The 27,335-nt window shown below is 38.5% G+C and overlaps 1 protein-coding gene across 4 annotated transcripts in view; it reads right to left on the bottom strand.

Annotated features, from left to right (window-relative positions):
- The window catches only part of ODAD2 (outer dynein arm docking complex subunit 2), a 172,856-nt gene that overhangs the window by 57,077 nt on the left and 88,444 nt on the right, over positions 1-27,335 (bottom strand). For 3 of the 4 annotated variants that reach the window (XM_015099632.4, XM_042230650.2, XM_060397454.1), the window contains one exon: positions 7,908-8,022. The exons of the other annotated variant lie outside the window; for it this stretch is intronic. In XM_015099632.4, the coding sequence (XP_014955118.1) occupies positions 7,908-8,022 (115 nt within the window). The remainder of the gene's footprint in view (positions 1-7,907; positions 8,023-27,335) is intronic. 4 annotated transcript variants of the gene reach the window in all.

Raw genomic sequence — 27,335 nt, 5'->3', positions numbered from 1 at the left:
TAGCTAGGGCTCCTCGTAGGGACTTTTTCCAGTTTTCCATTTTCTTCCAGCTTCCCTGCCTGTCTACCCTGGGTTTAGCAAACAATGAGACACACATAACCTACACCAACTAAACCAGAAAGAAATAGAATATATAAATAGATCTATAACTAGTAAGGAAATTGAATCAGTAATCAAAAACCTCAAACAAACAAAAGCTCCAGGACCAGATAGTTTCACTTGCAAATTCTACAGAACATTTAAATAAGAATTAACAGCAAACATCAAACTCCTCCAAAGAATTGAAGAGGAGGTACCACTCCCAAAGGCAGTGTATTGAGGCTAGCATTACTTTGACACCAAAGTCAGATGAAGACAATATAAAGGAGAACCACACTCCTCAACAAAACACTAGCAAACCAAATTCAGTAGGATTATACCCTATGACAAAGTAGAATTAATACCTAGTAAATATGAGTAATTCAGGGCTTCCCAGGTGGCACTAGTGGTAAAAAAACCCTTCTGCCAGTGCAGGAGATGTAACAGACGCTGGTTTGATCCCTGTGTCAGGAAGAGCCCCTGGAGGAGGGCATGGCAACCCACTCCAGTCTTCTTGCCTGGAGAATCCCATGGACAGAGAAGCCTGGCAGGGTACAATCCAAAGAGTTGACACAATTGAAGGGACTTAGCATGCATGCATGGGTGATTCAACACAAGAAAATCAATATACTGCCCTACATTAACAGAATAAAGGTCAAACCTGTAAGAGCATGTCAGTTGCTGCAGAAAAAGTATTTGACAAAACTTAATGTCCTCATATGATTTTTTTTTTTAAGTTCAACAAACTAGGAATAGAAGAAAATGATCTCAACATAATACAGGCCAAGTAGGAAAAACCCACAGCTGAGATCATACTCAATGGTGAAAGACTGAAAGTTTCTCTCCAAGATCAGGAACAAGTGTGCCTGCTTTCAGGGTATACAGCCAATATTTTATAGTAACTATAAATGGAATCTAACTTTTAAAAATTGTGAATCACTGTGTTGTACACCTGAAGCTTATATCATATTGTAAACAACCATGTTTCAATTTAGAAGAATTAAAAATACTATGTGCCCAGAGAGATGGAGAGACACAACACTGCATCAGAAACTGGGGTCCTAGTCAATGTCCAAGTCTGTGAACTGTGTTGGCATAGTTTCTGATGGTGGTCAAGTACAGGGTGTGTTCCTGGGAGTTCTTGGCTGAGTGGGAGATAATGATGTAACTTAATGGATGACATTTTTCATTTAACGAAGTAACTGGTAGCTGATAAGCTGTAGTTCAGTAGCTAAAGTCGTGCCGACTCTTTGTGACTCCATGGGACTGCAGCATGTCAGGCTTCCCTGTCCTTTACCATCTCCCAGAGTTTGCTCAAACTCATATCCATTGAGTTGGTGATGCCATCCAACCATCTCATCCTCTATCGCCCCCTTCTCCTCCTGCCCTCAATCTTTCCCAGCATCAGGGTATTTTCCAATGAATCAGCTCTTCACATCAGGGGACCAAAGTATTGGAACTTCAGCATCAGTCCTTCCAATGAATATTAAGGGTTGGTTTCCTTAGGATTGACTGGTTTGATCTCCTTGCTGTCCAAGGGACTTTCAAGAGTCTTCTTCAGCACCATAGTTTGAAAGTATCAATTCTTCGATGCTCAGCCTTCTTTATGTCATCTGTATATGACTACAGGAAAAACCATAGTTTTGACTATACATACTTTTGCCAGCAAAGTGATGTCTCTGCTTTTTAATATGCCTTCTAGGTTTGTCATAGCTTTTCTTCCAAGGAGCAAGAGTCTTTTAACTTTGTGGCTGCAGTCACTCTGCGCAGTAATTTTGGAGCCCAAGAAAATAAAATATGTCACTGTTTCCACTTTTCTCCCATCTATTTGCCATGAAGTGATGGGACAGATAAACTGTACTTTCAAATAAATGGTTAAATGGGGATGTCCCTGATGGTCCATAGGCTAAGTCTCCATGCTCCCAAAGCAGGGGGCATCCTAAACTAGCAACCTCATTGCAGCCCTCTTCAGAACAGGGGCTGAGAAGCCTGGAAGGGGAAGCAGTCACAGGGTAGGAGGGGAATCCAGGTGAAAGCAACACATCTGCCCCACAGATAGTGGTCCTTTCAGCTGGGATCTGAAGACAAGCTTAATCACACCCTCACCTGTTGTGGCCCTTTATGTCCCAAGCTGAAAATCAGCCGCACAGAAAAAATATCTGTAAAACAGTTCACTTTAGTTTACAGGATTTTAGAAACCATGGGCTAGATAAGGAGCATACTTGGAACTGTTTGGTGACTTGAAAATAACAGCCGACCCTAGATAGGTAGGCCACCAAACACAGATTTCGTTTTAAACAGCTTTTCGGTGTTTTAAGAACCTGTGCAGCTTCTTTGGCACATGATGGACAGCTATACATTCTCTGGCCCAAACATGACCAAATTCGAGCTCCTTAAGCTGTGTCTGTGGCCGTCGTCTCAGTGTGAAATTACAGCTCTATGTACTTCTTGTCCAGGCTCTCTCTGGCTTCCTCATTGGACACGGCTCATTGGGCAGCTGAAGTTAAACAGAGGGTGATGTCAGATTCCTGCCCAGTTTCATCAGCTATGTTCTGTCACACCTGTAGTCAGGAAACTAAAACTTCCCAAGCTTGTATTCTAATCTCTCAGAAATTAACTTTTTCTCCTTTCTTTTGGGGAATAGCTCTCAAACATCTTCTAATTGGCTTCTGTTTGGGGCAGATCCTGAGGCCACTGGTTTTGAAGTTACTAGAGATTTTTTCCCCACCTTGAGATAAAAATTCACAACCAAATACTACTTTCTAAACAAGTAGCAAAGTTGGGTTTAAGAAGGTTACAAGGCCAAGTGATCGCATAGATATATTACTGATTTGGTAGACAGGTTGAGTTTTCTTCCTAGTGTGACAGCTGTTTTAATTATAGAGAGTATTTATTTCAAAATAAGATACCTGTTTCCCATCTAATTCACAAGGAAGTGGTGACTGCAAATTAATATGAATTATGTGAATCATTTCTTATAAAAAGGCCAATGAGCCTGGTGGGCTACAGTCCATGGGATCGCACTGAGTTGCACATGACTGAGCGACTAACACTTTCTACTTTTTATGAACAAAAACTTTTAAAAGTCATTAATGAAAACGAACAGAATTAAGAAAATTAAGTACTATCTCACATCAATCACAAAAAGAAAATATTAAAAAAGGCAGTCGTAGTTTAAAAAAGAAACATGCTCTTATCAATGCTGGAAAAATGCTTGAGGTAAGTGGTGTAACATATTTATACATTCTTTATGTGAATTCTGTAATTTTTCATTATCTCATTGTTCACAGAGCACAAATTTGAGTTGATTTTCTGCAGCAGGAAATTTTGGTTCTTAAGAACAAAGAATTTAATACATGGATCTTTGCCAGATTCAGTTTTACATTCTTTACATCACAAGTTCATAATGCTGAACACCTGTTCAACCACTGTTTTTCTCCGAAGTACGTTTGATCATTCAGCTGGAAAGGGACAGCTTTTCACTTCCATTTACAAATATCTTGCACTTTTTACAAAACAGCTCTTCATCTGCAGCCAGACTTGCAGCTCACGAATTTTACTAAATAACATCACTACAGAGGTCACATCTTATTATCTCTGTCCTTTTCAGTAATCTTAACGGGAAAACAACAACAAACTTTCCTTAAGTCTTAAATAAATCCTTTTAAATAAAACTACTTAGAAAAATATGCAGTGAATTTTTATACTTAGTTCACTTTTAGTTCAGCCTCTGTTCTTTAGATCTTGAGAGACTGAAGAACGTTGAGCAGCTTTTAAACTGAAGATGCTCATTTCCTATCTTAAATACTCTTTAAAGTTTAAGGCCATAAAACAGACTTACATTTCACACCCTGATTTTTCAATCATATAAGGTACGGACAGATAATTATTAGGCTGGTAAAACATTTACCTTTTACTTAGTACATTTTTTAATCACCAATAACTGATCAAAAACTATAATATATAGGCTTCCTCCAGAATGAAGGAATATTTGAAGCTTCTAGCTGAGACACTGGCCTCCTGGGAAAAATGTCAACATTCTGTACTACAAAAACCCCACATTCCGTTTGTTAATACATCTAATTACAACATAATACAATGCAAGTCCAGTGGCAGCTTACGTAGTGACTCTTAATTTGTCACAATTAATTCATTACTGAACTACTCTTGCCTCACTCATTCACTGATAGGGAGCTTTAAATATTTCCCTGCAAGAAAAGAGGCAGTCCATTCACTACATGTAATTTTCACATCTCATTTTCTTAACAGATCTGAAAATGTGTTCTCATGGATATGCTGTTAACAGTGTAAAGAATGGGTAACATCTGTCTTCAACAGCTGACATCTCACCACGTCGACTCCACATGGACACGTACGTAGTGTGCTCAGCTTTTACGATGCCTGACAGATGTTCAGGGACCCTGAAGTAGAAATGACCTGTCTGAAGACATGCCTTCTACTCTCTTCCCACTGCGGCTGCCCTTGGATATAACTGACAATAGCCGCATTGCTGTCAATGCCATTAATCTAGACAAAGAAGTTATTTATTTCAAAATGATGCCAACTCCTATGATTCATAAGTTAATAATTCTAAAGTGACTTGCAAAAGTATCTTACGTGAAAAATGTGGAAATGCTTTCTTACCAAATAAAAGGACATTTTTCCTAGAAAGCTGAGTCACAAACTTACCTGAAACAAGGACGCATGAGGAAGAGAGGGAAGGAAGAATGGGCCAAAGTATTTGGCAGGACCTCATCTGATTCTGTTACTTCACTGTGAGCAGGATGCCCGGCATGTTCAAAGTGTTTCCTGCCTCTATTCTCCCACAGAACTTACTCTTATTTGAAAACAATTTAAATTCACCTCCAAACAATAGAATATACAAAATACTACTTGAAGATTCTAAATTGAACATAACTAAGTGGATTAACCTAGAGAAGGGAATGGCTACCCACTCCAGTATTCTTGCCTGGAGAATTCCATGGACAGAGAAGCCTGGCTGGCTATAGTCCATGTGGTCTTTGGTGGGAGTGGAGGGCAGTGGAAGGCAAGAGAGGTTCAGGAGGAATGGAGCTCTCTATGGAGGCTTGGCAGAGAAGGCAATGGCACCCCACTCCAGTACTCTTGCCTGGAAAATCCCATGGACGGAGGAGCCTGGGAGGCTGCAGTCCATGGGGTCGCGAAGAGTTGGACATGACTGAGCAACTTCCCTTTCACTTTTCACTTTCATGCATTGGAGAAGGAAATGGCAACCCACTCCAGTGTTCTTGGAGGGAGAATCCCAGGAACAGGGGAGCCTGGTGGACTGCCGTCTATGAGGCTGCACAGAGTTGGACACGACTAAGTCTAGCATGGAGGCTTGGGTCTAGACTGGTCCTTCGGGCCAAGGGTTTAAACACAGACAAGATGGGTTGTTTTTAAAGTTTGAATGTGGTTAAGTTTAGGTTGTTAGCAAAGAAGACCGGTTGGGTATTCAAGACAGAAATCCTGGGCAAGAATAATGAATACGAAAACATTAGAAAATCTTTTAAAGCCAATTAATAAGTAGGCAGATTTTGAGTTGAAATCCATAGGAATAAAGGATGTAATTAACATATAACAACAACATTAATAGAAATGTTATCCATAAAAATGGTACATCACCAATGATAATATTAAATTCCTATTTTCAATGATGATTGAGAGTTAACCAGTATCTCTAACAAGCTTCTCCAGGAAAAGGCAAGACCTTTGCTATGTTTTTACCTATTACCTTCCACTACCTAACATGCTTTCCTAATCATCTGATAGTTTAGATTCAGATTGTTACTATGACAATACCATGTTTTATTTTAATGGCTTTTATTTTATGCCATTACTTTTAAAGAAATTCTTTCTTAATAATTTGATAAAAATTGAAAGCCCTATTATAATACAAATTCTTATTTAGCAAAAATTCTAATGATTTATTTATTATTATTTCTATAACGCATGTTATTTTCTTCCTTATAATCTTCTGTTTTGCTGGAAAACATTCTAAAGTAAATTTTTTTTCAGAAAAGACTCATGGAGGATAACTTTCCTGAATCCCAACATTTCTAAAAGAACAATGTCTTTATTCCATCCTTACCCTATACTCACTCAGGTGCTAGTTTTGCAGGACATAGAATTCCAGGATAAAAAATGCTTTCCTTTAAAGACAGAAATATTTTTGTTCCATTTTCCTTAGAATTCACTGTGAATGATGTTAAGTTTAATAATGGCGTGATTCTTGTTCTTATACAACTTTTTCCTTTCCTTTAATTTCTGGAAATGCCAAATTTGAATTTGTGTCTAGGTATAGATAAATTCATTTTCCCTACTTGGCACTAAATGCATCTTTCAATCTGGAGACTAGAGTCTTTCTTCAACTCTTCAGCTTATAGAAACCACCTCCTCCTTTTATAAATGACTGTTTATTCCTTTTGCTTTCCTTTTGTGTGCTTCCCATTCTTATTTTCTTTTTTACATTTACTTTACATTTTTAGTTGTTTACTAGACTTTATCACCCAGATTAATTGCTCAGTCATATCCTAGTACCATACATAATGTAGTATTTGTCTCTTTTATTAAAGTTATTGTTTTCCAAATATATTTTTAATTTCCATAAGCCCTTTCTTAATCTATGAATACTTTTTATTTAGCCATTTTGGGCTTAGCAGTATCCCTTGGGTCATTCTAAGGATGTTAATTTTTAAAATTTAATTTTGTCTTCTGTTCCTCTGAAGTTAGTTCTGCTTATCAGTCTTGGCTTGTCTCTAAAACCAATTAGCTTTTCTTAAAGATAATTAAGATAATTAAAGATATGAAAGATTGTTTAAGGAGGATTAAGATCTTTCTTAAAGAATATCCTTAAAGAAATCCTTCAAAGATGTGTAGCAACCTTTCTTCAATAGGCTTCTTTCTTACTCCCTAAATAATATCATTTATATTTTATATTTAAAAAAAATTTTGGACCTTATATAGTAGGATTATATTGTATCTCTGCTTCTGAAACTTGCTTTTATTTTGGTCAGTATGTTCATGAGATATACTGATAGCAACGCAGACATTGCTGAAGTACATTCATTTTTTACTGCTGCACTGGATGACATAGTACGACTGTGCTGTCATCTGGTTATTCATTTTCCTATAGGCTTGACATTTGAGGGGTTTTAATTTTTTCCTCTTTCGTTGTTATTAAAAAAGCAGTCCATTAACCAGTAAATATTAGTATATATCACAATTCACTTTTTACAATTACATCTAGTCACAAATATTAGGAAGATAGAGGCATGTTAAATTTATTACAGGAATTAAATGCTTTCTGTAAAAATGCTCGACAGAGAGAAATCTCTAGACTTTACATCTAGTCTTTATTAACAGATAAGAAAAGTGCAATTCATGACATTATGTGACTTTTTCAAGGTAACAAAGAACTTAAGTGATTTTTCATGGTAGTAAATCAGGCAGTAAGTAAGATAGAGGTTATCTCGGGCTTCTGAAAGTAGCAATAATGTAATTTTCTTTTCACCCAAGAGGTAAGAACAGTATATTTTCCTTCCCCTTAATGTACCTGTGGTATTTGTCTCAATTCCACCAGCCAGGTAGAACACAGTAAGCTCTGCCATTTTAGCCCAGTTTCATTTGACGTCTAAAAACTGACCAGGAAAAGGTATTGCTCAAAAATTATTTTGGCACAAAAGTTCAGCATTCTTTTTCCCAGGTAAAAATCTGACCATAAAGAAGTGAAAAGCAGTTGGTGACCTGGGGTAACATCATTCACCATGGTATTAGATTCTATGATGGACTGACTTGTGGTCTCTTCTTACCTTTGCATTCTGGATGCAGGGACAGAGGGCCCAAGCTGCACTGGCCTTCACGTCTGGGTGAGGATTTTTTAGCAGGGACCACAACAAACGAACTCCATCTAAGCGATCAATTATCCTATTGTGAAACAAACAACAACAACAAAAAAACCCAGACGTATATACTGTAATTAGTACATGAAAATAAAATTTAAATGGCGTATCCACACAGTTCTAATTCTTTTTCTCTCGTTTTGACATTTTGCTTAGCTTTTTTTTTTTTCCCCAAAAACTTTAACAACTGCAGGGACTTAACATGCTGTTGATTTATCAGTTCTCTGATTTCAGTTTTACACTCATGATGCAGAAAGCAAGCTCTATAATAATTATGATTCACATAAACTAAAAATCAAGCCATGTAATTTTTAATTAGCTGTATACAGACTGTTGCCTGAATGCAAAAATACTGATTTCTTTCATATAGTAACATCTAAATACTTTCCAAGACAAATATTTACGCCTCAAAACTGTGCAGTAACCTTTTTTATTTGGTCTATGTTTAATTGACTTACCGTACAGCATGACATATTTTAAACTCCTCCAGTCCTAATCTAGCACTAGGAATTAAAATCATTACGCCACACTGCCTCCTTTGTTGGGCAGCAATAACATGTAACTTGTTTTCCATGTGCTTGCTTCCCAGAGAGACTAACATTGCAGACTGTGTTATAATTACTTAAACACACTGTAATCAAAATATCTTCTTGACTAGCTGAAAAATGAATTATCATCAGAGTCATCTCCACACCATCTGTCTTCTGTTTATGCATCAATCAGTCCAGGGAGCATAACCTCGCATTAAGGTCCGTTGAGTACTCACAGTTGAAAAGAAGGCCAAACAAAACTTAATATCCTTTACAAACATGGCTTTGTTCAGAAAGATATACTAAACTATGAGCAGATGGAAAAAGATAAAGAAATCAAAATTCCTTTGATTTTAAACCTCGAGTTAAATACATGTAGTACTTAGCCACAGATAGAATAAATATTCCTAGCTTAGTGCCATTCAATATTTTTTCTTGACAATTGACTAAAAATACTACATTTCTTGATTATCTGAGATGAGTTTGCCAGAAAAAAAAAAGTATTATTCAAAAGGTTCCAAGTTGGATATAAGTTTTCCATAACCTTACAAAAATTGGAAGTGCAAATAGCTTATAGTAAGATATAAACTATCTCTTTAAAAGATGATCTTTAATGAGAAAAAGTACATTGAGAAAGTGTTTTAACCCCATGTTTAACTAAATAGTTTTCTAAAACTAAAGCTCTCTTTCACTATCTTGCTAAGGGAAATTAAAGATTTTATTTCTCAGTTTACAGAAAGTATAAAGAAAGATGGTGAATACACTGTACTTCACAATGAAGGATTTACTTTACCAACTTAGAAAAGCTTACTGTTTTACACATGCCACTGAAAACATAATTAATGGAGATCCCTGGGTCTCTATGTATTTTTTTTCACGTGTGATTTCCCAGAGAACAATAGTGAATGATAATCTGTTCTACTCTCTCACCAATGTAGTCAGTACTAATATTTGCATTAGGAATATTGAGCCATACAATGCAGGACATAGCTTGTCATTAGAGAGGAAGTCACTGGGATGGCACACATTTTCAGTTATAAAGAGGGATATTCAACTTTGGATCCCTACCCCAGGCAAAATTTCACAATTAACAATAAAAATTCACTGTTCATTCTAAAACCAGATATACTGTCCTTGACTGCCACCCCAAACCCTAGACAATTCCTCAGCTGCTTAGTTACAATGGATGAGGACTATGACCTCATTACAGATGACTTAAAAGATAGCATGGTACAGAGTAATTACCTGAGATGAGGAAAACATTTAAAAAAAAATTGCAAACAGAGGAACTAACAAAGTCAAGGGCAGCAAACTTCAGAGTTTAACCTTGTTCCTCCATTTCCCTCATCCTCTGCATCGAGTCATACTGCGGATTTGCTTCACAGTAAGTCAAGCGTCTCCCCTACTTCTCTCTCTCCCTGCCAGCACCCTAACTGTAGTCTCTGTTACCTCATGTGAATAGCTACAGCAGTAACTTGGTTTTGTGTCTTCAGTTTCTCTCAATTCCAGTCCATCCTATAGATCCCTACAGGATGGATTCCAATCCATCCTATAGAAATTAATCCTGCTGAGAGAGTATTTTAGAGCTTCTGCAGTATCTCCTTGCAAGCAAGGCCCCAGGGATATTCATTCTATCCATCACACCAGCCAACACATTCAGTTAACGCTTGGTGAACAGTTCACAACTGAGAGATCACTCCCAGGGGACAGTCTCGGACGGCTTCCCACTGCCTGCGTGGTATTCACACCCCAGTCTTGAACTCAGTATTTAACATTTCCAATGAGCTGGTTTATTCCTCCCAATTCCCTATATTCAGGTGTTTGCTCATAAAACTCTGTGGCCACCTACTAAACATTAAGTGCTGAGCATACAGAAGTAACAGATACACTCAATTCTGGTTGCTCAGGGTAGTTAAATTGTATAAAGTCACAGTAAGCAGTGAATTTGTAAATACCAAATCATTGCTCTCTGGGGAATATGAAGTTTTGTTCCTAAGAGCCTCTGGTGAGAATACTTTCATTAACTGATCAACATATAATCTTGTTTTATGTGTGTTTCTGTTTAAAGACACTTTCCTTAATAATACAGTTTTGATTCATTAACACTGAACCCACGAGCAATCCAGCACACACATTTTTCTCTGTAAGGCACATGGAAGTCTTCTTGTACTCTGGCATTAGGCTTAGGGGCCATTTCAAACAGGACGATCACCAGCTCAAAGCACAAAAATGCAAAACATGTGGCACTAAATACTATGAAGATGACACATTTACAAAAGGAGAGCGGAAACAAGAAGGCAGAGTATGGCCGTGTGCAACTCCAGCTGGAAACACATGCATGGAATAACTGCAAAAGTGCTATAAGGATTAATTAGGGGGATCACAAATACACTTCAGCAAGATATGAATACAAGAATAGTGAAGTGACGTCGCTCAGTCATGTCTGACTCTTTGCAACCCCACGGACTGCAACCTCCCAGGCTCCTCCATCCATGGGATTTTCCAGGCAAGAGTACTAGAGTGTGTTGCTATTGCCTTCTCCAAGAATACAAGAATAAAGGCTCTGCAAATAAAACGGATTTTCACTGTCCTTCAGGAAACTGCAATCTAGTGAAGGTGATAAAGAGACCATTGCAATCTATTCTGGTAAATGCTATAGGACAGTGGTTCCCAACCTTTTGGCACCAGGGACTGGTTTCATGGAAGACAATTTTTCCATGGACCAGGGGTTGAAGGGATGGTTTCAGGGTAATTCAAGCACATTACATTTATTGTGCACTTTATTTCTATTATTATTATATCAGCTCCAACTCAGATCACCAGGCATTAGATCCCAGAGACTGGGGACCCCTGCTAAGAGATGTGGGCGTCAGGCTCCACGTGAACACAGAGGGGAGACACTGGTTAACTCACAAGTCACAGAGATTCTCCCAGCTCTAGACCTTTGCCCACACCACCTCCATCTTTCGCTGTGACAATGCATATTTTAAGATCTACAATAAAACCCCTCCTCAAATCCTCTGGCTTCTCCCTCCTCTGAGAGCCTTTTGAGTTTTGCTGCCCTCGTTTCTGGCTCTCATCATATACTGCTTTGCAGTGTGGTCGTGTGTGTATGCATCTTATCTCCCCAAGGGCCGTGTAATCTCCTTGACAGCAGGAATCTGCCACTGCCCACCATGCTTTGCACATGTTCCTGAGCCAGAGAATATTGGTTAAATGGACCCGAAACAGAAGTCTTTGCCTACTCCTTTTATTGCTGAATCAAAAATCTCTCTCAACACAAATACACTCATTTTTAACCTCATACTTGAAAAGCCTATATTCAAATTCAAAATCTAACCAGTAAATTTTTATTTGGAGTTCCTTCTAGGTTGAAAGTGCATTTTCATAGATATTCTTTCCAACTTTATTGCTTTTTGAATATACAGTGATGGGCTCATAGGTGGCATTAATTACACCACTGTCCATTTTCAATGGACACAGGTAGTGTCTCCTTTTGTACAGTTCTTTAATTTTACTAGTATCTTGCTCTGATTTCATTTCCAGCACTATGTTAACTCTTCTTGTTTTTATTATCAGTAGAATTTTACATTAATACTTTGATATTATAAAAACAAAACTGAATTACATGTTTCTAAAATCTTCAGCTTTATCACAGAAATCAAACTGTGGGCTGACAAAATAACAGTTCTTGAAAGATGAATACATGTTCATTGACACTTTATAAAAAGAAAAAAACACAAGAAAACACACAACGGCTTGTTATGAGTCTCAGTTTCTTTTGTTGTGTTAACTCTTGTCAGGATTGTTAAGAAGTCTGGCTGGCTTGCCTGCCCACCAAGGCCACATATATGAACAAATGTGGATGGTCTGCACCCACATGGCCAGTATGGCTGAAGTTGCAGAATTGCTGTCTGGCAATGCCAGGACATCTATTTTGAAACCATAATTTGACATCGTGTCTAAAAATGTCATAATATTTGCAAATTATGCTGATAAATACCATTGTCAGACAATGGCTCAACCTAAATGCGGTTAGCCTGAAAGAACATGATGTTCTTAAGCCACATTATAAACTGCAACTGAAATCTATACATTTTAAAACCACATTGGCAATTCTGTAAAAATGGAAACATAAATGCTGCTGCTGCTGCTAAGTCACTTCAGTCTTGTCCGACTCTGTGTGACCCCACAGACGGTAGCCCACCAGGCTTCCCCGTCCCTGGGATTCTCCAGGCAAGAACATTGGAGTGGGTTGCCATTTCCTTCTCCAATGCATGAAAGTGATAAGTGAAAGTGAAGTCACTCAGTCGTGTCTGACTCTTCGTGACCCTATGGACTGCAGCCTACCAGGCTCCTCTGCCCATGGGATTTCCCAGGTAGGAGTACTGGAGTGGGGTGCCATTGCCTTCTCCAAACATAAATGCAGGTCAGAATTAATGACTGTGAAAAAAACTATGATTAGAAAAATTTTAACACTTTTATAAAAATTCTCAAAGTTTTAATGTTTCTATCTCTATGTATTCTTTTAAAGAGACTATAGGAGTCCATATAGGCAGCTGTGTGGCGCTGGCGCGGCAGCTGTGTGGCCCTGGAGCAGCTGTGAGGAGATAACCCACATTCAAGAGCAAAGGAAAAGCCCCAGCAAGATGGTAGGAGGGTGAAACTGCCTTTAGAATCAAACCCCATACCCGCCAGAGATGCTCAGAGGGCCCAAAAATACCTTGTCCACACCAGGACCCAAGACCCCACAGAGACTGAGACAGAACTGTGTTTGGTTGTCTTCTGTGGAGGTACAGGTCAGCAGCGGACTACTGGGGCAGGGGCTCTGGGTGCAGGAGACCTGGGTATGGCATAAGCCCTGTTGGAGGAGGTTGCCATTAACCCACCACAGAGCTGCCAGAACTTACACAGGACTGGGGAAACAGACTCTGGGAGGACACAAACAGAACCTTGTGTGCACCAGGACCCAGAAGAAAGGAGCCGTGACCCCACGTGAGACTGACCCAGACTAGCCCATGAGTATCCAAGAGTCTCTGGCAGAGGCATGGGTCAGCGGTGGCCTGCTGCAGGGCTGGGGGCACTCAGTGCGGAAGTGACCTGCATGGGACCTTTTGAAGGAGGTCACCATTATCTTCATTACCTCCACCATAGTTTGTCCTCAGGTCAAACAACAGGGAGGGAACACAGCCATACCCATCAACAGAAAATTGGATTAAAGATTTACTCAGATTTACTGCCCATTTGAATAAGACCCAGTTTCCCCCTCAGTCAGTCTACCCCATCAGGAAGCTTCCATAAGCCTCTTACCCTTCTCATCAGAGGGCGGACAGACTGAAAACCACAATCACAGAAAACTAACCAAACTGATCACATGGACCACAGCCTTGTCTAACTCAGTGAAACTATGACCATGCTGTGTAGGGGCATCCAAGACAGACAGGTCATGGTGGAGAGTTCTGACAAAACGTGGTCCACTGGAGAAGGGAATGGCAAATCACTTCAGTATTCTTGCCTTGAGAACCCCACGAACAGTATGAAAAGGCAAAAAGATAGGACACTGAAAGATGAACACCCCAGGTTGGTAGGTGCCCAATATGCTACAGGAGATCAGTGGAGAAATAACTCCAGAAAGAATGAAGAGACAGAGCCAAAGCAAAACAACACCCAGCTGTGGATGTGACTGGTGATGGAAGTCAAGTCCAATGCTGTAAAGAGCAATATTGCATAGGAACCTGGAATGTTAGGTCCATGCATCAAGGCAAATTAGAAGTGGTCAAACAGGAGATGGCAAGAGTGAACATTGACATTTTAGGAATCAGTGAACTAGAATGGAATGGAATGGGTGAATTTCACTCAGATGACCATTATAACCTACTACTGTGGGCAAGAATCCCTTAGAATAAATAGAGTAGCCATCATAGTCAACAAGAGTCCAAAATGTAGTACTTGGATGCAATCTCAAAAATGACAGAATGATCTCTGTTCGTTTCCAAGGCAAACCATTTAGTATCACATTAATCCGAGTCTATGCCCCCACCAATAATGCTGAGGAAGCTGAAGTTGAACGGTTCTATGAAGACCTACAAGACGTTCTAGAACGAACACTCAAAAAAGATGTCCTTTTCATTAAAGGGGACTGGAATGCAAAAGTAGGAAGTCAAGAAATACCTGGAGTAAAAGGCAAATTTGGCCTTGGAATACAGAATGAAGCAGGGCAAAGGCTTACAAAGTTTTGCCAAGAGAATACACTGGTCATAGCAAATACCCTCTTCCAACAATACAAGAGAAGACTTTACACATGGACATCACCAGATAGTCAATACTAAAATCAGATTGATTATATTCTTTGCAGCCAAAGATGGAGAAGCTCTATACAGTCAGCAAAAACAAGACCAGGAGCTGACTGTGGCTCAGATCATGAACAACTTATTGCCAAATTCAGACTTAAATTGAAGAAAGTAGGGAAAACCACTAGACCATTCAGGTATGACCTAAATCAAATACCTTATGACCATAGAGTGGAAGTGACAAATAGATTCAGGTATTAGATCTGATAGACAGAATGCCTGAAGAACTATGGATGGAGGTTTGTGACACTGTACAGGAGACAGGGATCAAGACCATCCCCAAGAAAATGAAATGCAAAAAGGCAAAATGGTTGTCTGAGGAGGCCTTACAAACAGCTGTGAAAAGAAGAAAAGTGAAAGGAAAAGGAGAAAAGGAAATATATAACCATTTGAATGCAGAGTTCCAAAGAATAGCAAGAGATAAGAAAGCCTTCCTCAGTGATCAGTGCAAAGAAATAGAGGAAAACAATAGAATGGGAAAGACTAGAGATCTCTTCAAGAAAATTAAAGATACCAAGGGAACTTTTCATGGAAAGATGGGCTCGATAAAGGACAGAAATGGTATGGACCTAACAGAAGCAGAAGATATTAAGAAGAGGTGGCAAAAATACACAGAAGAACTGTACAAAAAAGATCTTCACGACCCAGATAATCATGATGGTGTGATCACTCATCTAGAGCCAGACATCCTGGAATGTGAAGTCAAGTGGGCCTTAGAAAGCATCACTACAACAAAGCTAGTGGAGGTGATGGAATTCCAGTGGAGCTATTTCAATTCCTGGATGATGATGCTGTGAAAGTGCTGCACTCAATATGCCAGCAAATTTGGAAAACTCGGCAGTGGCCACAGGACTGGAAAAGGTCAGTTTTCATTCCAATCCCATAGAAAGGCAATGCCAAAGAATTCTCAAACTACCAAACAATTGCCCGCATCTCACACGCTAAGAAAGTATTGCTCAAAATTCTCCAAGCCAGGATTCAACAGTACATGAAACATGAAATTTCAGATGTTCAACCTGGATTTAGAAAAGGCAGAGGAACCAGAGTCAAATTGCCAACATCCATTGGATCACTGAAAAAGTAAGAGAGTTCCAGAAAAAGATCTATTTCTGTTTTATTGACTATGCCAAAGCCTTTGACTGTGTGGATCACAACAAACTATGCAAAATTCTTCAAAAGATGGAAATACCAGACCACTTGATCTGCTTCTTGAGAAATATGTATGCAGGTCAAGAAGTAACAGTTAGAACTGGACATGGAACAACAGACTGGTTCCAAATTGGGAAGGAGTACATCAAGACTGTATATTGTCACCCTGCTTATTTAACTTATATGCAGAGTACATCATGAGAAATGCTGGGCTGGATGAAGCACAAGCTGGAATCAAGATTGCCAGGAGAAGTATCAATAACCTCAGATATGCAGATGACACCACCTTTATGGCAGAAAGTGAAGACGAACTAAAGAGCCTGTTGATGAAAGTGAAAGAGGAGAGTGAAAAAGTTGTCTTAAAATTCAACATTCAGAAAATGAAGATCATGGCATCTGGTCCCACTACTTCATGGAAAATAGATGGGGAAACAATGGAAACAGTGAGAGACTTTACTTTGGTGGGGGGCTCCAAAATCACTGCAGATGGTGACTGCAGCCATGAAATTAAAAGATGCTTGCTCCTTGGAAGAAAAGTTATGGCCAATCTAGACAGCTTATTAAAAGGCAGAGACATTACTTTTGACAACAAAGGTCCATCTAGTCAAGGCTATTGTTTTTCCAGTAGTCATATATGGATGTTAGAGTTGGACTATAAAGAAAGCTCATAGCCGAAGAATTGATGCTTTTGAACTGTGGTGTTGGAGAAGACTCTTGAGAGTCCCTTGGACTGCAAGGAGATCTAACCAGTCCATCCTAAAGGAAATCAGTCCTGAACATTCATTGAAAGGACTGATGCTGAAGCGGAAACTCCAATACTTTGGCCACCTGATGTGAAGAACTGACTGATCTGAAAAGACCCTGATACTGGGAAAGACTGAAGGCAGGAGGAGAAGGGGATGATAGAGGATGAGATGGTGGATGGCATCACCGACTCAATGAACATGAGTTTTAGTAACCTCCAAGAGTTGGTGATGGACAGGGAGGCCTGGCATGCTGCAGTCCATGGAGTCACAAAGAACTGGACACGACTGAGTGACTGAACTGAACTGATAAGAGACCAAGTACCTAGGTAGTCCTTGTCATGGAGAAGAACTCATTCTCAATAAGTGTTAAGTGGAAGTTAGTCATCATTACAGTCATCAGATATTAGTGCTGTCATAGTGAACCTCTACTCAAGCACTTTCATTAAAAAATAAAAACAGGCAAAGTGGCTTAACTAATGCTGTATAACGTATTTATTGTATAAGCAAATAAAACAATTTATCTTTTCTTACTTCCATGAAAAAAAGGCAAATGGTTTAGATGGGTGCATTAAAGACAGGTGAGGGAAGGTTCACTCAAAGCAGAAATAAAATGAACCAATGCAAATGTTCATATGCTTGGTCACATCCATACAACCACCCTTCTGGATATAAAATAATAATTTTGTAACAGTGGTCTGATGAAACTATAAACATCCCTAAACATTTGGAGTAGTAAAATAAACTCTTTCTCAAAATAGTTAGACATTGTAAATCATTACTGGATACATTTACATTTGTATCTGTATTTGAGGGGTTTTATGATTATGACTTATATGACTGTCATCATATGATTTATGATATGTATTATCACTGGGGGTTTTCCTGGTGGCTCAGATGGTAAAGAGTCTGCCTGTAATGCAGGAGACCTAGGTTCAATCCCTGGGTCAGGAAGATGTCCTAGAGAAGAGAATGCTGCTGCTGCTGCTGCTGCTGCTGCTGCTGCTGCTGCTGCTGCTGCTGCTGCTGCTGCTGCTGCTGCGTCACTTCAGTCGTGTCTGACTCTGTGCAACCCCATAGACGGCAGCCCACCAGGCTCCCCCGTCCCTGGGATTCTCCAGGCAAGAACACTGGAGTGGGTTGCCATTTCCTTTCTCCAATGAGAAAGTAAAAAGTGAAAGTGAAGTCACTCAGTTGTGTCCGACTCTTAGAGACCCAATGGACTGGAGCCTACCAGGCTCCTTCGTTCATGGGATTTTCCAGGCAAGAGTACTAGAGTGGGGTGCTATTGCCTTCTCTGGGAGAAGGGAATGGCTACCCACTATTCTTGCCTAGAGAATTCCATGGACAGAGGAATCTGGCAGGCTACCATCCATGGGGTCACAAAGAGTCAGACACAACTGAGTGACTAACACTTTTACTTTTTCTTTTTTTCATGATTATGAATAAGTGGATACTCTTCAAAAATTACAAAATAGACAAAGGAATAAATTTAAGAGTAATGAACACCTAAGTGTGTATCCATTGAAAGAGCAGAAGAACTGTGGTGTTGAAGAAGACTCTTAAGAGTCCCTTGGAATGCAAGGAGATCCAACCAGTCCATCCTAAAGGAAATCAGTCCTGAATACTCATTGGAAGGACTGATGCTGAAGCTGAAACTCCAATACTTTGGCCACCTGATGCAAAGAACTGACTCACTGGAAAAGACCCTGAGGCTGGGAAAGATTGAAGGCAGGAGGAGAAGGGGACGACAGAGGTTGAGATGGTTGAATGGCATCATTGATTCAATGGACATGAGTTTGAATAAGCTCCAGGAGTTGGTGATGGACAGGGAAGCCTGGCATGCTGCAGTCCATGGGGTCACAAAGAGTCAGACATGACTGAGTGACTGAACTGAACTGAATTGAAACTAGATAATTATAAATCATGTATTCAAATACCAGGACTACTACCTAGAATCATGATATTGGGCAAATATTTAATCTCCTGAAGCTTGAATTTCCTCATCTATTAAAATCAGGTCATATTACCTTACTAATGAGATATCCAATATAATTACAAATAGATATGCAATTAATGTTAGTTTCATTTCTGAGGTTAATAAACATGCGGATAAACTTAGATTGATCCGTGGCTCTATCTATATCCAGTGATTAGGCTAAGTCAAGATTTAAAGTGGATATTTATTCAGAGTATACTATAAACTTACTAATATACACTAGAAATATAAAGTATTGAGCCAAAAAATTCTGATTTTATTCAGGCATACAGCCTCACTTGAGTATATGAGCACTACATTATCTGTAGAGATAGGAAAGATAATATAGTTGATTTGGATTTGAATTCAATTAAATAAATTTGCATTGACATTCAACAAAGATTTATCATACACTATTGATTAGAATATTGCAAGAATTCCACATTTTAATAGTAAATTTAAATCCCTATTTCAACTTCATCAGAAATGTCAGAATTATATGCATATAGACTAAGAGAAATGAAAGAGGCATTTGCAGGCTAAGAAGATGAGCGGGCAGGGAAGGAGGCAATGTGGGCAGAACAAGAGGGACAAACACTGAGAAATGGAATCAATAGGTAAGGATTTTATATATTTTAAAGTTAAATATGTATCAATAGACTGTCTTCCATAAAAGTTATGTTAATTTAATTCCCCTAAGTTCAAAAAATTTTTGATCTTATTTTTTTCCTCCCTTCTCACTATGAAAAATTTCAAACACCCTTAATAGTTTTCTTAAAAACAGTAAAAATAAGCATCAATAGACACAGCCTTCAAAATTTGATCTACTTGTGTCATCTATCAATATGAGTATTCATTTTTTCCAGACTGTTTGCAAGTTACAGATACAACAGCGTATAACTAAAACTTTCATGTTTTAAAAATAAGCACAATCTTTTGCATTATCATTACACTATTCTTGCATTTAAGAAAGGTAAAAGTAATTCCCTGATATAATCAAATATCCAGCTCAGATTCAAATATTCCCAATTCTCAAAATTTCCTTTAGAGCTTTTAAAAAAGCAAATGAAACCTGGATTCAAATAAGGATCATACACTATGTTTTTGATATATCTATTTAGTCTCTTTTAATCTAGAATATTTTTTTATGGCACTGACTCTTAAAAGAGGAAGACTGCTGTAGAAAGTCCCACCATCTGAGTTTGTTTGGTTGCTTTCTCAAGGTCTCATTTGACTTTCCCCTCTTAACTCTGTGACTTCCCTGGGGGCTCAGACGGTAAAGTGTCTGCCTACAATGTGGGAGACCCAGGTTCAACCCCTGGGTTGGGAAAATCCCCTGGAGAAGGAAATGGCAACCCACCCCAGTATTTCTGCCTAGAAAATCCCATGGACAGAGGAGCCTGGTAGACTACAGTCCATGGGGTCGCAAAGAGTAGGACACAACGGAGCGACTTTACTTTCACTTTCTTATCTCTGCACAGATCTTTCTCAACTGAATGATGCAGCTATATCCTAACAAAAATAAACCCATCGGAAGTCAAAAGTATCATACATTGAAAACACATTTAACACATCTAACCTACGAACATTAAGCTTAGCCCGTGCACATGCATGCTCAGTCACTTCAGTCTTGTCCAACTCTTTACGACCCCATGGACTGTAGCCCAGCAGACAGCTCTGTCCATGGGATTTTCCAGAAAAGAATATTGGAATGGGTTGCCATTTCCTCCTCCAGCGAATCTTCCTGACCCAGGAATTGAACCCACATCTCTTACATTGCAAGTGGATTCTTTTACCACTGAGCCACCTGGGAAGCCCTTTTACCCTGTTGCTGCTGCTGCTGCTAAGTCGCTTCAGTCGTGTCCGACTCTGTGCGACCCCATAGACGGCAGCCCACCAGGCTCCCCCATCCCTGGGATTCTCCAGGCATGAACACTGGAGTGGGTTGCCATTTCCTTCTCCAATGCATGGAAATGAAAAGTGAAAGTGAAGTCGCTCAGTCGTGCCCGACTCTTAGCGACCCCATGCACTGCAGCTTACCAGGCTCCTTCGTCCATGGGATTTTCCAGGCAAGAGTACTGGAGTGGGTTGCCATTGCCTTCTCTGTTAAAAGGACTAATTTTAAAAAAAAAAAGGAACCCTAAACGTTGGCACCAGTGGAAATGTAAAATTGTACAACCACAGTTGTGTACTATCTGGAAGTTTCTAATAAAGCTAAACTTCTACCCAATGAATCAGAAATTCTACTCCCAGAATGGGCAAAACTAACATATAGTGATGGAAATGAGATAGTGGTTTGGGGTTAGGGTGGGGACTGACTGGTAAATAGCATGAGTGCACTTTCCTGGGTGAAGGACATGTTTTACATTTTCTTTTGGCTGGTGGTTATATGATTGTATACAATTGTTAAAATGTATCAAACAGAACAGTTAAGTATTAAAATAACCTATAATTTTGAACAAAAAAACCAGACAAAAATAAACACATACTACATGCTTCCATTTGTTCCCAAATAGAAATAAAACAGAACTATATTTTAAAGGGAGGCATTCTCAAGTGTAAAATGTGTAAAACATGGCAAGATAAAAATTACCATAAAAGGTAAGAGTGGGCTCTCCCCAGCCTGCAGGGAGGTGGGCACGGGGTGGGCTGGGAGGACAGGCAGCTAGGGGGTCTTGTAAGGCAACAACAATATTCTGCTTCTTGGCTTGGGGGGCAGGTACATTAGTCTTCCCTTTTTAAAATTTACTAATGTATACACTTGCTAATGTATACACTAATGTATACATGTACTTTATGTATACAACATTTTACAAATTAAAAGCTTAAAAAATGTGTTTTAACTTCATTGTAAACACACACACACACTCTCTCTCATACACAGGAAATAATACTGAACAATTAATTTATTCAGCTATTGAACTTATGCACGTCACAACTAGATGAATAAGATATATAATGCAGATAAATAAAATCCATATAACCTTCAAATTAAACATCCTCAGAGCTTGTTTAAAATGAGAAAACTAAGACTCAGAAGATAAAATGACTCACATAATTACTTTTCATGTGGCATTTTGTTATCTCAGTTAGATTCATATACTTTTAAAAGTATGCAGATGAGAAACAAATAACCAAAAAATGTAAAAAGGAAGGAAAAATATTCTTAATGACACAAACATATGAAACATATATTCTATTTTATATCTTGCATAAGCCCTAAAAGGTCGTAAGGACTGGTTTTGTGGTAAATGAAATTTCTGAGTGGCCTGTTTGTATGCAAACGAGCATAGCTTTATTTTTTCTCCCCTTTTTAAAAAGAAGAAATAAGCCCAATGTAAAAAAAAAAAACTACATAAATGCAACATAATTATGTTTAAACCACAGAAGACAGGAAATTTAGAGTTACAGATTCCATGGTAAGTTTTAATTCTATCCTTGTGTATATGTTTTATAAAAGAGTCTTTCATTACATGATCACATAACACTGGACTATGTAACAATCCGTTCAGCAAATGTTTGTTTTATAATGTGTGGAAGGAAAATATTTTATAGGATAAATTGTAGGAAATTAGTATATTATTTAGCAAAATGTTACATAAAACTTCTTAGAATCTTGGGCATTTACGGAATATTAATATAAATATTTTTCTTGATTGTCTTCTAAAAAAACATGAAATTTAACCCTTTTGTAGGCTCAGTAGTAAAGAAGCTGCCTGCAATGCAGGAGCCACAGGAGATGGGGGTTTGACCCCTGGGTCTGGAAGATCCCCTGGAGGAGGGCATGGCAGCTCACTCTAGTATTCTTGCCTGGAGAATCCCATGGACTGAGGAGCCTGGTGGGCTACAATCCATGGGATCGCAAAAGAGTCGGACACGAATGAAGTGACTTAGCATGCATGTAGGCAGGCACTTACAGCTGAAAGCTGATCTGTAGGTTTAAGGTTATTCTTAAGTAATGAAAACCTTGAGACATTAGAACTTTAGCATGTTTTGAATCATGTGTGGAAGGAATTCTGTCTTAAAATTAACAGCAGAGACTGAAGTAAACCATGAGGATATATAAGTTCCTACTAAGTCCAAAAAACAGCCTTTATCATCACTGTTGGCATTTGCCAGGGCTCCTGACAACTCATGTATCTGAAATTTGACTTTTTCAAAGGGAGAAAAAAGCATTTATCCTGATTTTTCTGTATTAATTCTATTTTAGGTTAACCAAATGATTAGCAATGAACTCTAAGATAAACCTGGAGATGCGGGTAAAAGTATTAGATCATAAAGGTAAAGAAAAATTTCTCAAGGCCTCCAAGCAAAAAGATCAAAAAACTCACAGAGAAGAATGAATTTGACTAATATCACAGTTTTCACAAGAAACGTATGAAGTAAGGCAACAATGAAGCAGACTTATTTTTTAATTCAAGAAAGAAAATGGGAACCAAGAATTTTACATCTAGCAAAACTGAAATAAAGAAAAGAGCAAATATAACAGAATATGAATAATTATAAAATATTATGAGACCAAACATCAATGAGTGTATGTGGGTTTAACTCGATTATTAAAAATATGTTTAATTTGATGTACAAAGCAAGACCCATCTATAGACTACATAAGACACCACACCTAAAAGAATGTGGTTCAAGAAAGACTAAAAACAAAAGGTAGGCCAAGATACTCCCAGAAATGGAAAAAATATGAGAGCAGGGGTAAAGATTCTTATATCAAAGTAGAAAGATCAAGCCAAAACCCATTAAACATGACAAAGAAGAGCTCTTGATGCATTAAAAGCTATAATTCACAATGATTAGAACATTTATGCACCAAATAATATAGAGCCTGCCTTTAAGTAGCAAAAGCTATATGAGCTGTAAGACAACACAGGTAGAAGCACGCTAATAATGCCACCACGTTCAGTATGAGACAGATTGTGTGCATGAAAAATAAATAGTAGGGATAGAAGGCTTATCTAACATAATGAAACAGATCTTCAGAATATACATCAGATTCTACCCTCTGTTGTATATTCTTAAGATCTGTTTCATTATGTACCCTCTGTTGACCTCTGGTGGCTCAGGTGGTAAAGAATCTGCCTGCAATGGGGGAGGCCCAGGTTTGATCCCTGGATCAGGAAGATCCCCTGGAGAAGGAAATGGCAACCCACTCCAGTATTCTTGCCTGAAGAATTCCATGGACAAAGGAGCCTGGCAGGCTACATACAGCCCATAAGGTCCCAGAGAGTCGGACATGACTGAGAGACTAAAACTTCACTTCACTTCCAGCCTCTGTTGAAAGAGAATATATCTTCACCCAAAGCACCTATAGATGTTTTGTAAAAATTCATCTTATAGTAAGTCATAAAGGAAATACCAGTATGTTCCATAAAAAGTAGAAATAAAACACTCTGAGTAAACTGCAACATAATAAGAAAGAGCTAAAATAAGCAAAAAATAAAAAAGCTTCCCTTTTGTGGAATTAAAAAAAAATTCCATTAAGCAACACATGGTCTAAAGGGAAAATGCAAATTGAATTTAAAGAATTTCTTAAAAATAATGATAATGAAATCACTACATATCAGAATCTACAAGGGACATTTAAAGACGTGTCAAAGAAATGTTCATAGCACAAACTACTTTTGTTATTATGAAACGAGGGAATTCCCTGGCAGTCCAGTGGTTAGGAGTCCACACTTCCACCACAGGTGGCCTGGGTTCAATCTCTGGTCGGGGAATTAGGATTCCACAAACTGCACAGCACAGCCAAAAAAATAAAATAAAATATCATCCAAGCTCAAAAAATTAGAAAAAATAGTCACAAAATAAACTCTAAAAAGACAACATAAAGATAAAAGAAATTTATGAGGTAGAGAATAAAAGCACAGTGTATCTAATTAATTAATTTTTTTCCAGAAAAAATCAAAATAGGAAACTATACCAGATCATTTGAGCAGGGAAAAAACAGGAGAAAGCCCACACACACAAACATAAACTGACAAGTGGGAAATAACCATTGAAAAAAGACAAAGTTTAAAAATCATAAGACATTGCTTTTCAGATCACTGTTTAAATAAATTTGATAATGTAAATGAAATTGATCATTTTATGAGGAAATGCAGATTGCCAAAACTGACCCCATTGTGTAAAAAGCATAAATTGATCAGATTTCATAGAAGAACTAGAGGAAACCAATAAAGAACTAATAAAACACAAACAGATTGGGCCCACATGACTGGACAGTATACTTCTACCAAACCTTTATCCCACTGTTCAATAAATTATTCCAGAGCACTGAAATAAAAGAAAACTTTGCAATTTCTTTTTAAAGCAGGTATAATACTGATACCTAAATTTGATAGTCTTTTTAAAAAGAAAGGAAGGGAAAGAAACAAACTACAGACCAAAATTAACTTGATATCATTATTGAAATACTAAGATTAGCAAACAGAATCCTATACCACATTAAGAAATCAGCACATCATGACCAAGTGAAACTTATTCCCAGAATGCAAGGTGGTGCAGTGTTTGGAAGCCCATGAGTATTATTCATGATGTTGATAGATATAAAGGGAAAATCATACTGGAGCAAATGGAGCATAATCTCCATAAATGCTTAAAAAGATATCTGACAAAATCTAATACCTATTTTTTTTTCTGTGAAAAGTCTTTTCAATACCTATACGTGACTTAAAAACCACTCTTCAAAAATAAAAATTAAGAGGTTTTGAAAAATATGATAAAATGTATATACCTTAGTCCTCAAGACATTATTTCACCTAATAAAATAGCACTAAAGGCATGTCCACTAAAACCAGTAATGTCCACTGAGTGAAGTGAGTGAAGTCGCTCAGTCATGTCTGACTCTTTGCGACCCCGTGGACTGCAGCCTGCCAGGCTCCTTTGTCCATGGGATTCTCCAGGCAAGAATACTGGGGTGGGTTACCATTTCCTTCTCCAGGGGATCTTCCCCACCCAGGGATCAAACCCGGGTCTCCCGCATTGGAGGCAGAATGCTTTAACTTCTGAGCCACCAGGGAAGCCACTAGTCAGCATTGTGGTATGAAATCAGCTAGTGAAATCAAACAAGAAATCAACCTAAAGAATAAGAATTAATAAAGAAGACATAAAGCTTCCTCAGGAAGATCCTAGGAAAGAACTCAGCAATTTTTAAAAATTAAGCCCTGGTAAAGGAGATCAACCCTGGGCTTTCTTTGGAAGGAATGATGCTAAAGCTGAAACTCCAGTACTTCGGCCACCTCATGGGAAGAGCTGACTCATTGGAAAAGACTCTGATGCTGGGAGGGATTGGGGGCAGGAGGAGAAGGGGACGACCGAGGATGAGATGGCTGGATGGCATCACGGACTCGATGGACGTGAATCTGAGTGAACTCCAGGAGTTGGTGATGGACAGGGAGGCCTGGCGCGCTGCGATTCATGGGGTCACAAAGAGTCAGACACGACTGAGCGACTGAACTGAACTGAACTGAGCAAGTATATTAGTCTTTTTGGGTTATTTGGTCTTTGTCACAACTACTCAACTCTCCCATTTGTAACATAAAAGTCATCAAAGACAATACAGAAATGAATGAGTGTGAGTATGCTACAATAAAACTTTATTTACAAAAACAGGATTTGGTCCATGTGCTATAGTAAGTCAACAACTGTGCTAGAAAATCAGTAATAAAGTGAACTTGATAAGAGAATTCTGTTAGGTAGCAGCATATAGAATTAATACACAAAATTCAACAGTTCTCATGAAGTGAAGTGAAGTCAAGTGAAGTCGCTCAGTCATGTCCAACTCTTTGTGACCCCGTGGACTGTAGCCTACCAGGCTTCTCCGTCCGTGAGATTCTCCAGGCAAGAATACTGGAGTGGGTTACCATTTCCTTCATAGAGACAACCAATTGAAGAACATAATAGCAGTGAAAAAAACAATTATACCACCAATAAGGAAGATTAAATACTTGGAAATGAACTGAACAAAAAAGGACAAAATCCACATACCACACTCTTCAAATTCTAAAACATTAGACTTGAGCAAATAAAGTGTTTCTATAATTTCACCATGGTGTGTAGGATGTTAAGGGCATATGGGAACTCTCTTTTCCACGCATTCTATATTCTTGCGACTTTTCTCTAAGTCTAGTGTTATTTCAAAATAAGAGTTTAGCTGGTGGGAATGTAAATTTGTGCAGCCACTATGAAGAATAGTATGAAAGTTCCCTTAAAAACTAACAACTGAGCTATCATATGATCCTGCAATCCCACTCCTGGTCATACATTCAAACAAAACTATAATTCAACAAAATACATGCACTCCAATGTTCACTGCAGTACTATCCACAATAGCCAAGACAGGGAAGCAACCTAAACATCCACTGCCAGAGGAGAGGATAAAGAGGAGGTGGCACACATATACAATGGACTATTTCTCAGCAATAAAAAGAACAAAATAATGTCATTCGCAGCAACGTGGAGGGGACCTAGAGATGATCATACTAATTAGATAAGTCAGGCAGAGAAAGACAAATATTCTACGTTATTACTTACATGTGGAATCTAATAAAGAATGATACAAATGAACTTATCTTTACAAA

This window comes from Ovis aries, chromosome 13, assembly GCF_016772045.2.
Source record: "Ovis aries strain OAR_USU_Benz2616 breed Rambouillet chromosome 13, ARS-UI_Ramb_v3.0, whole genome shotgun sequence".
Classification (NCBI taxonomy): Eukaryota; Metazoa; Chordata; class Mammalia; order Artiodactyla; family Bovidae; genus Ovis; species Ovis aries.
The sequence above is the reverse complement of the archived record's forward strand: the minus strand, read 5'-3'. Positions and strand labels throughout refer to the sequence as shown.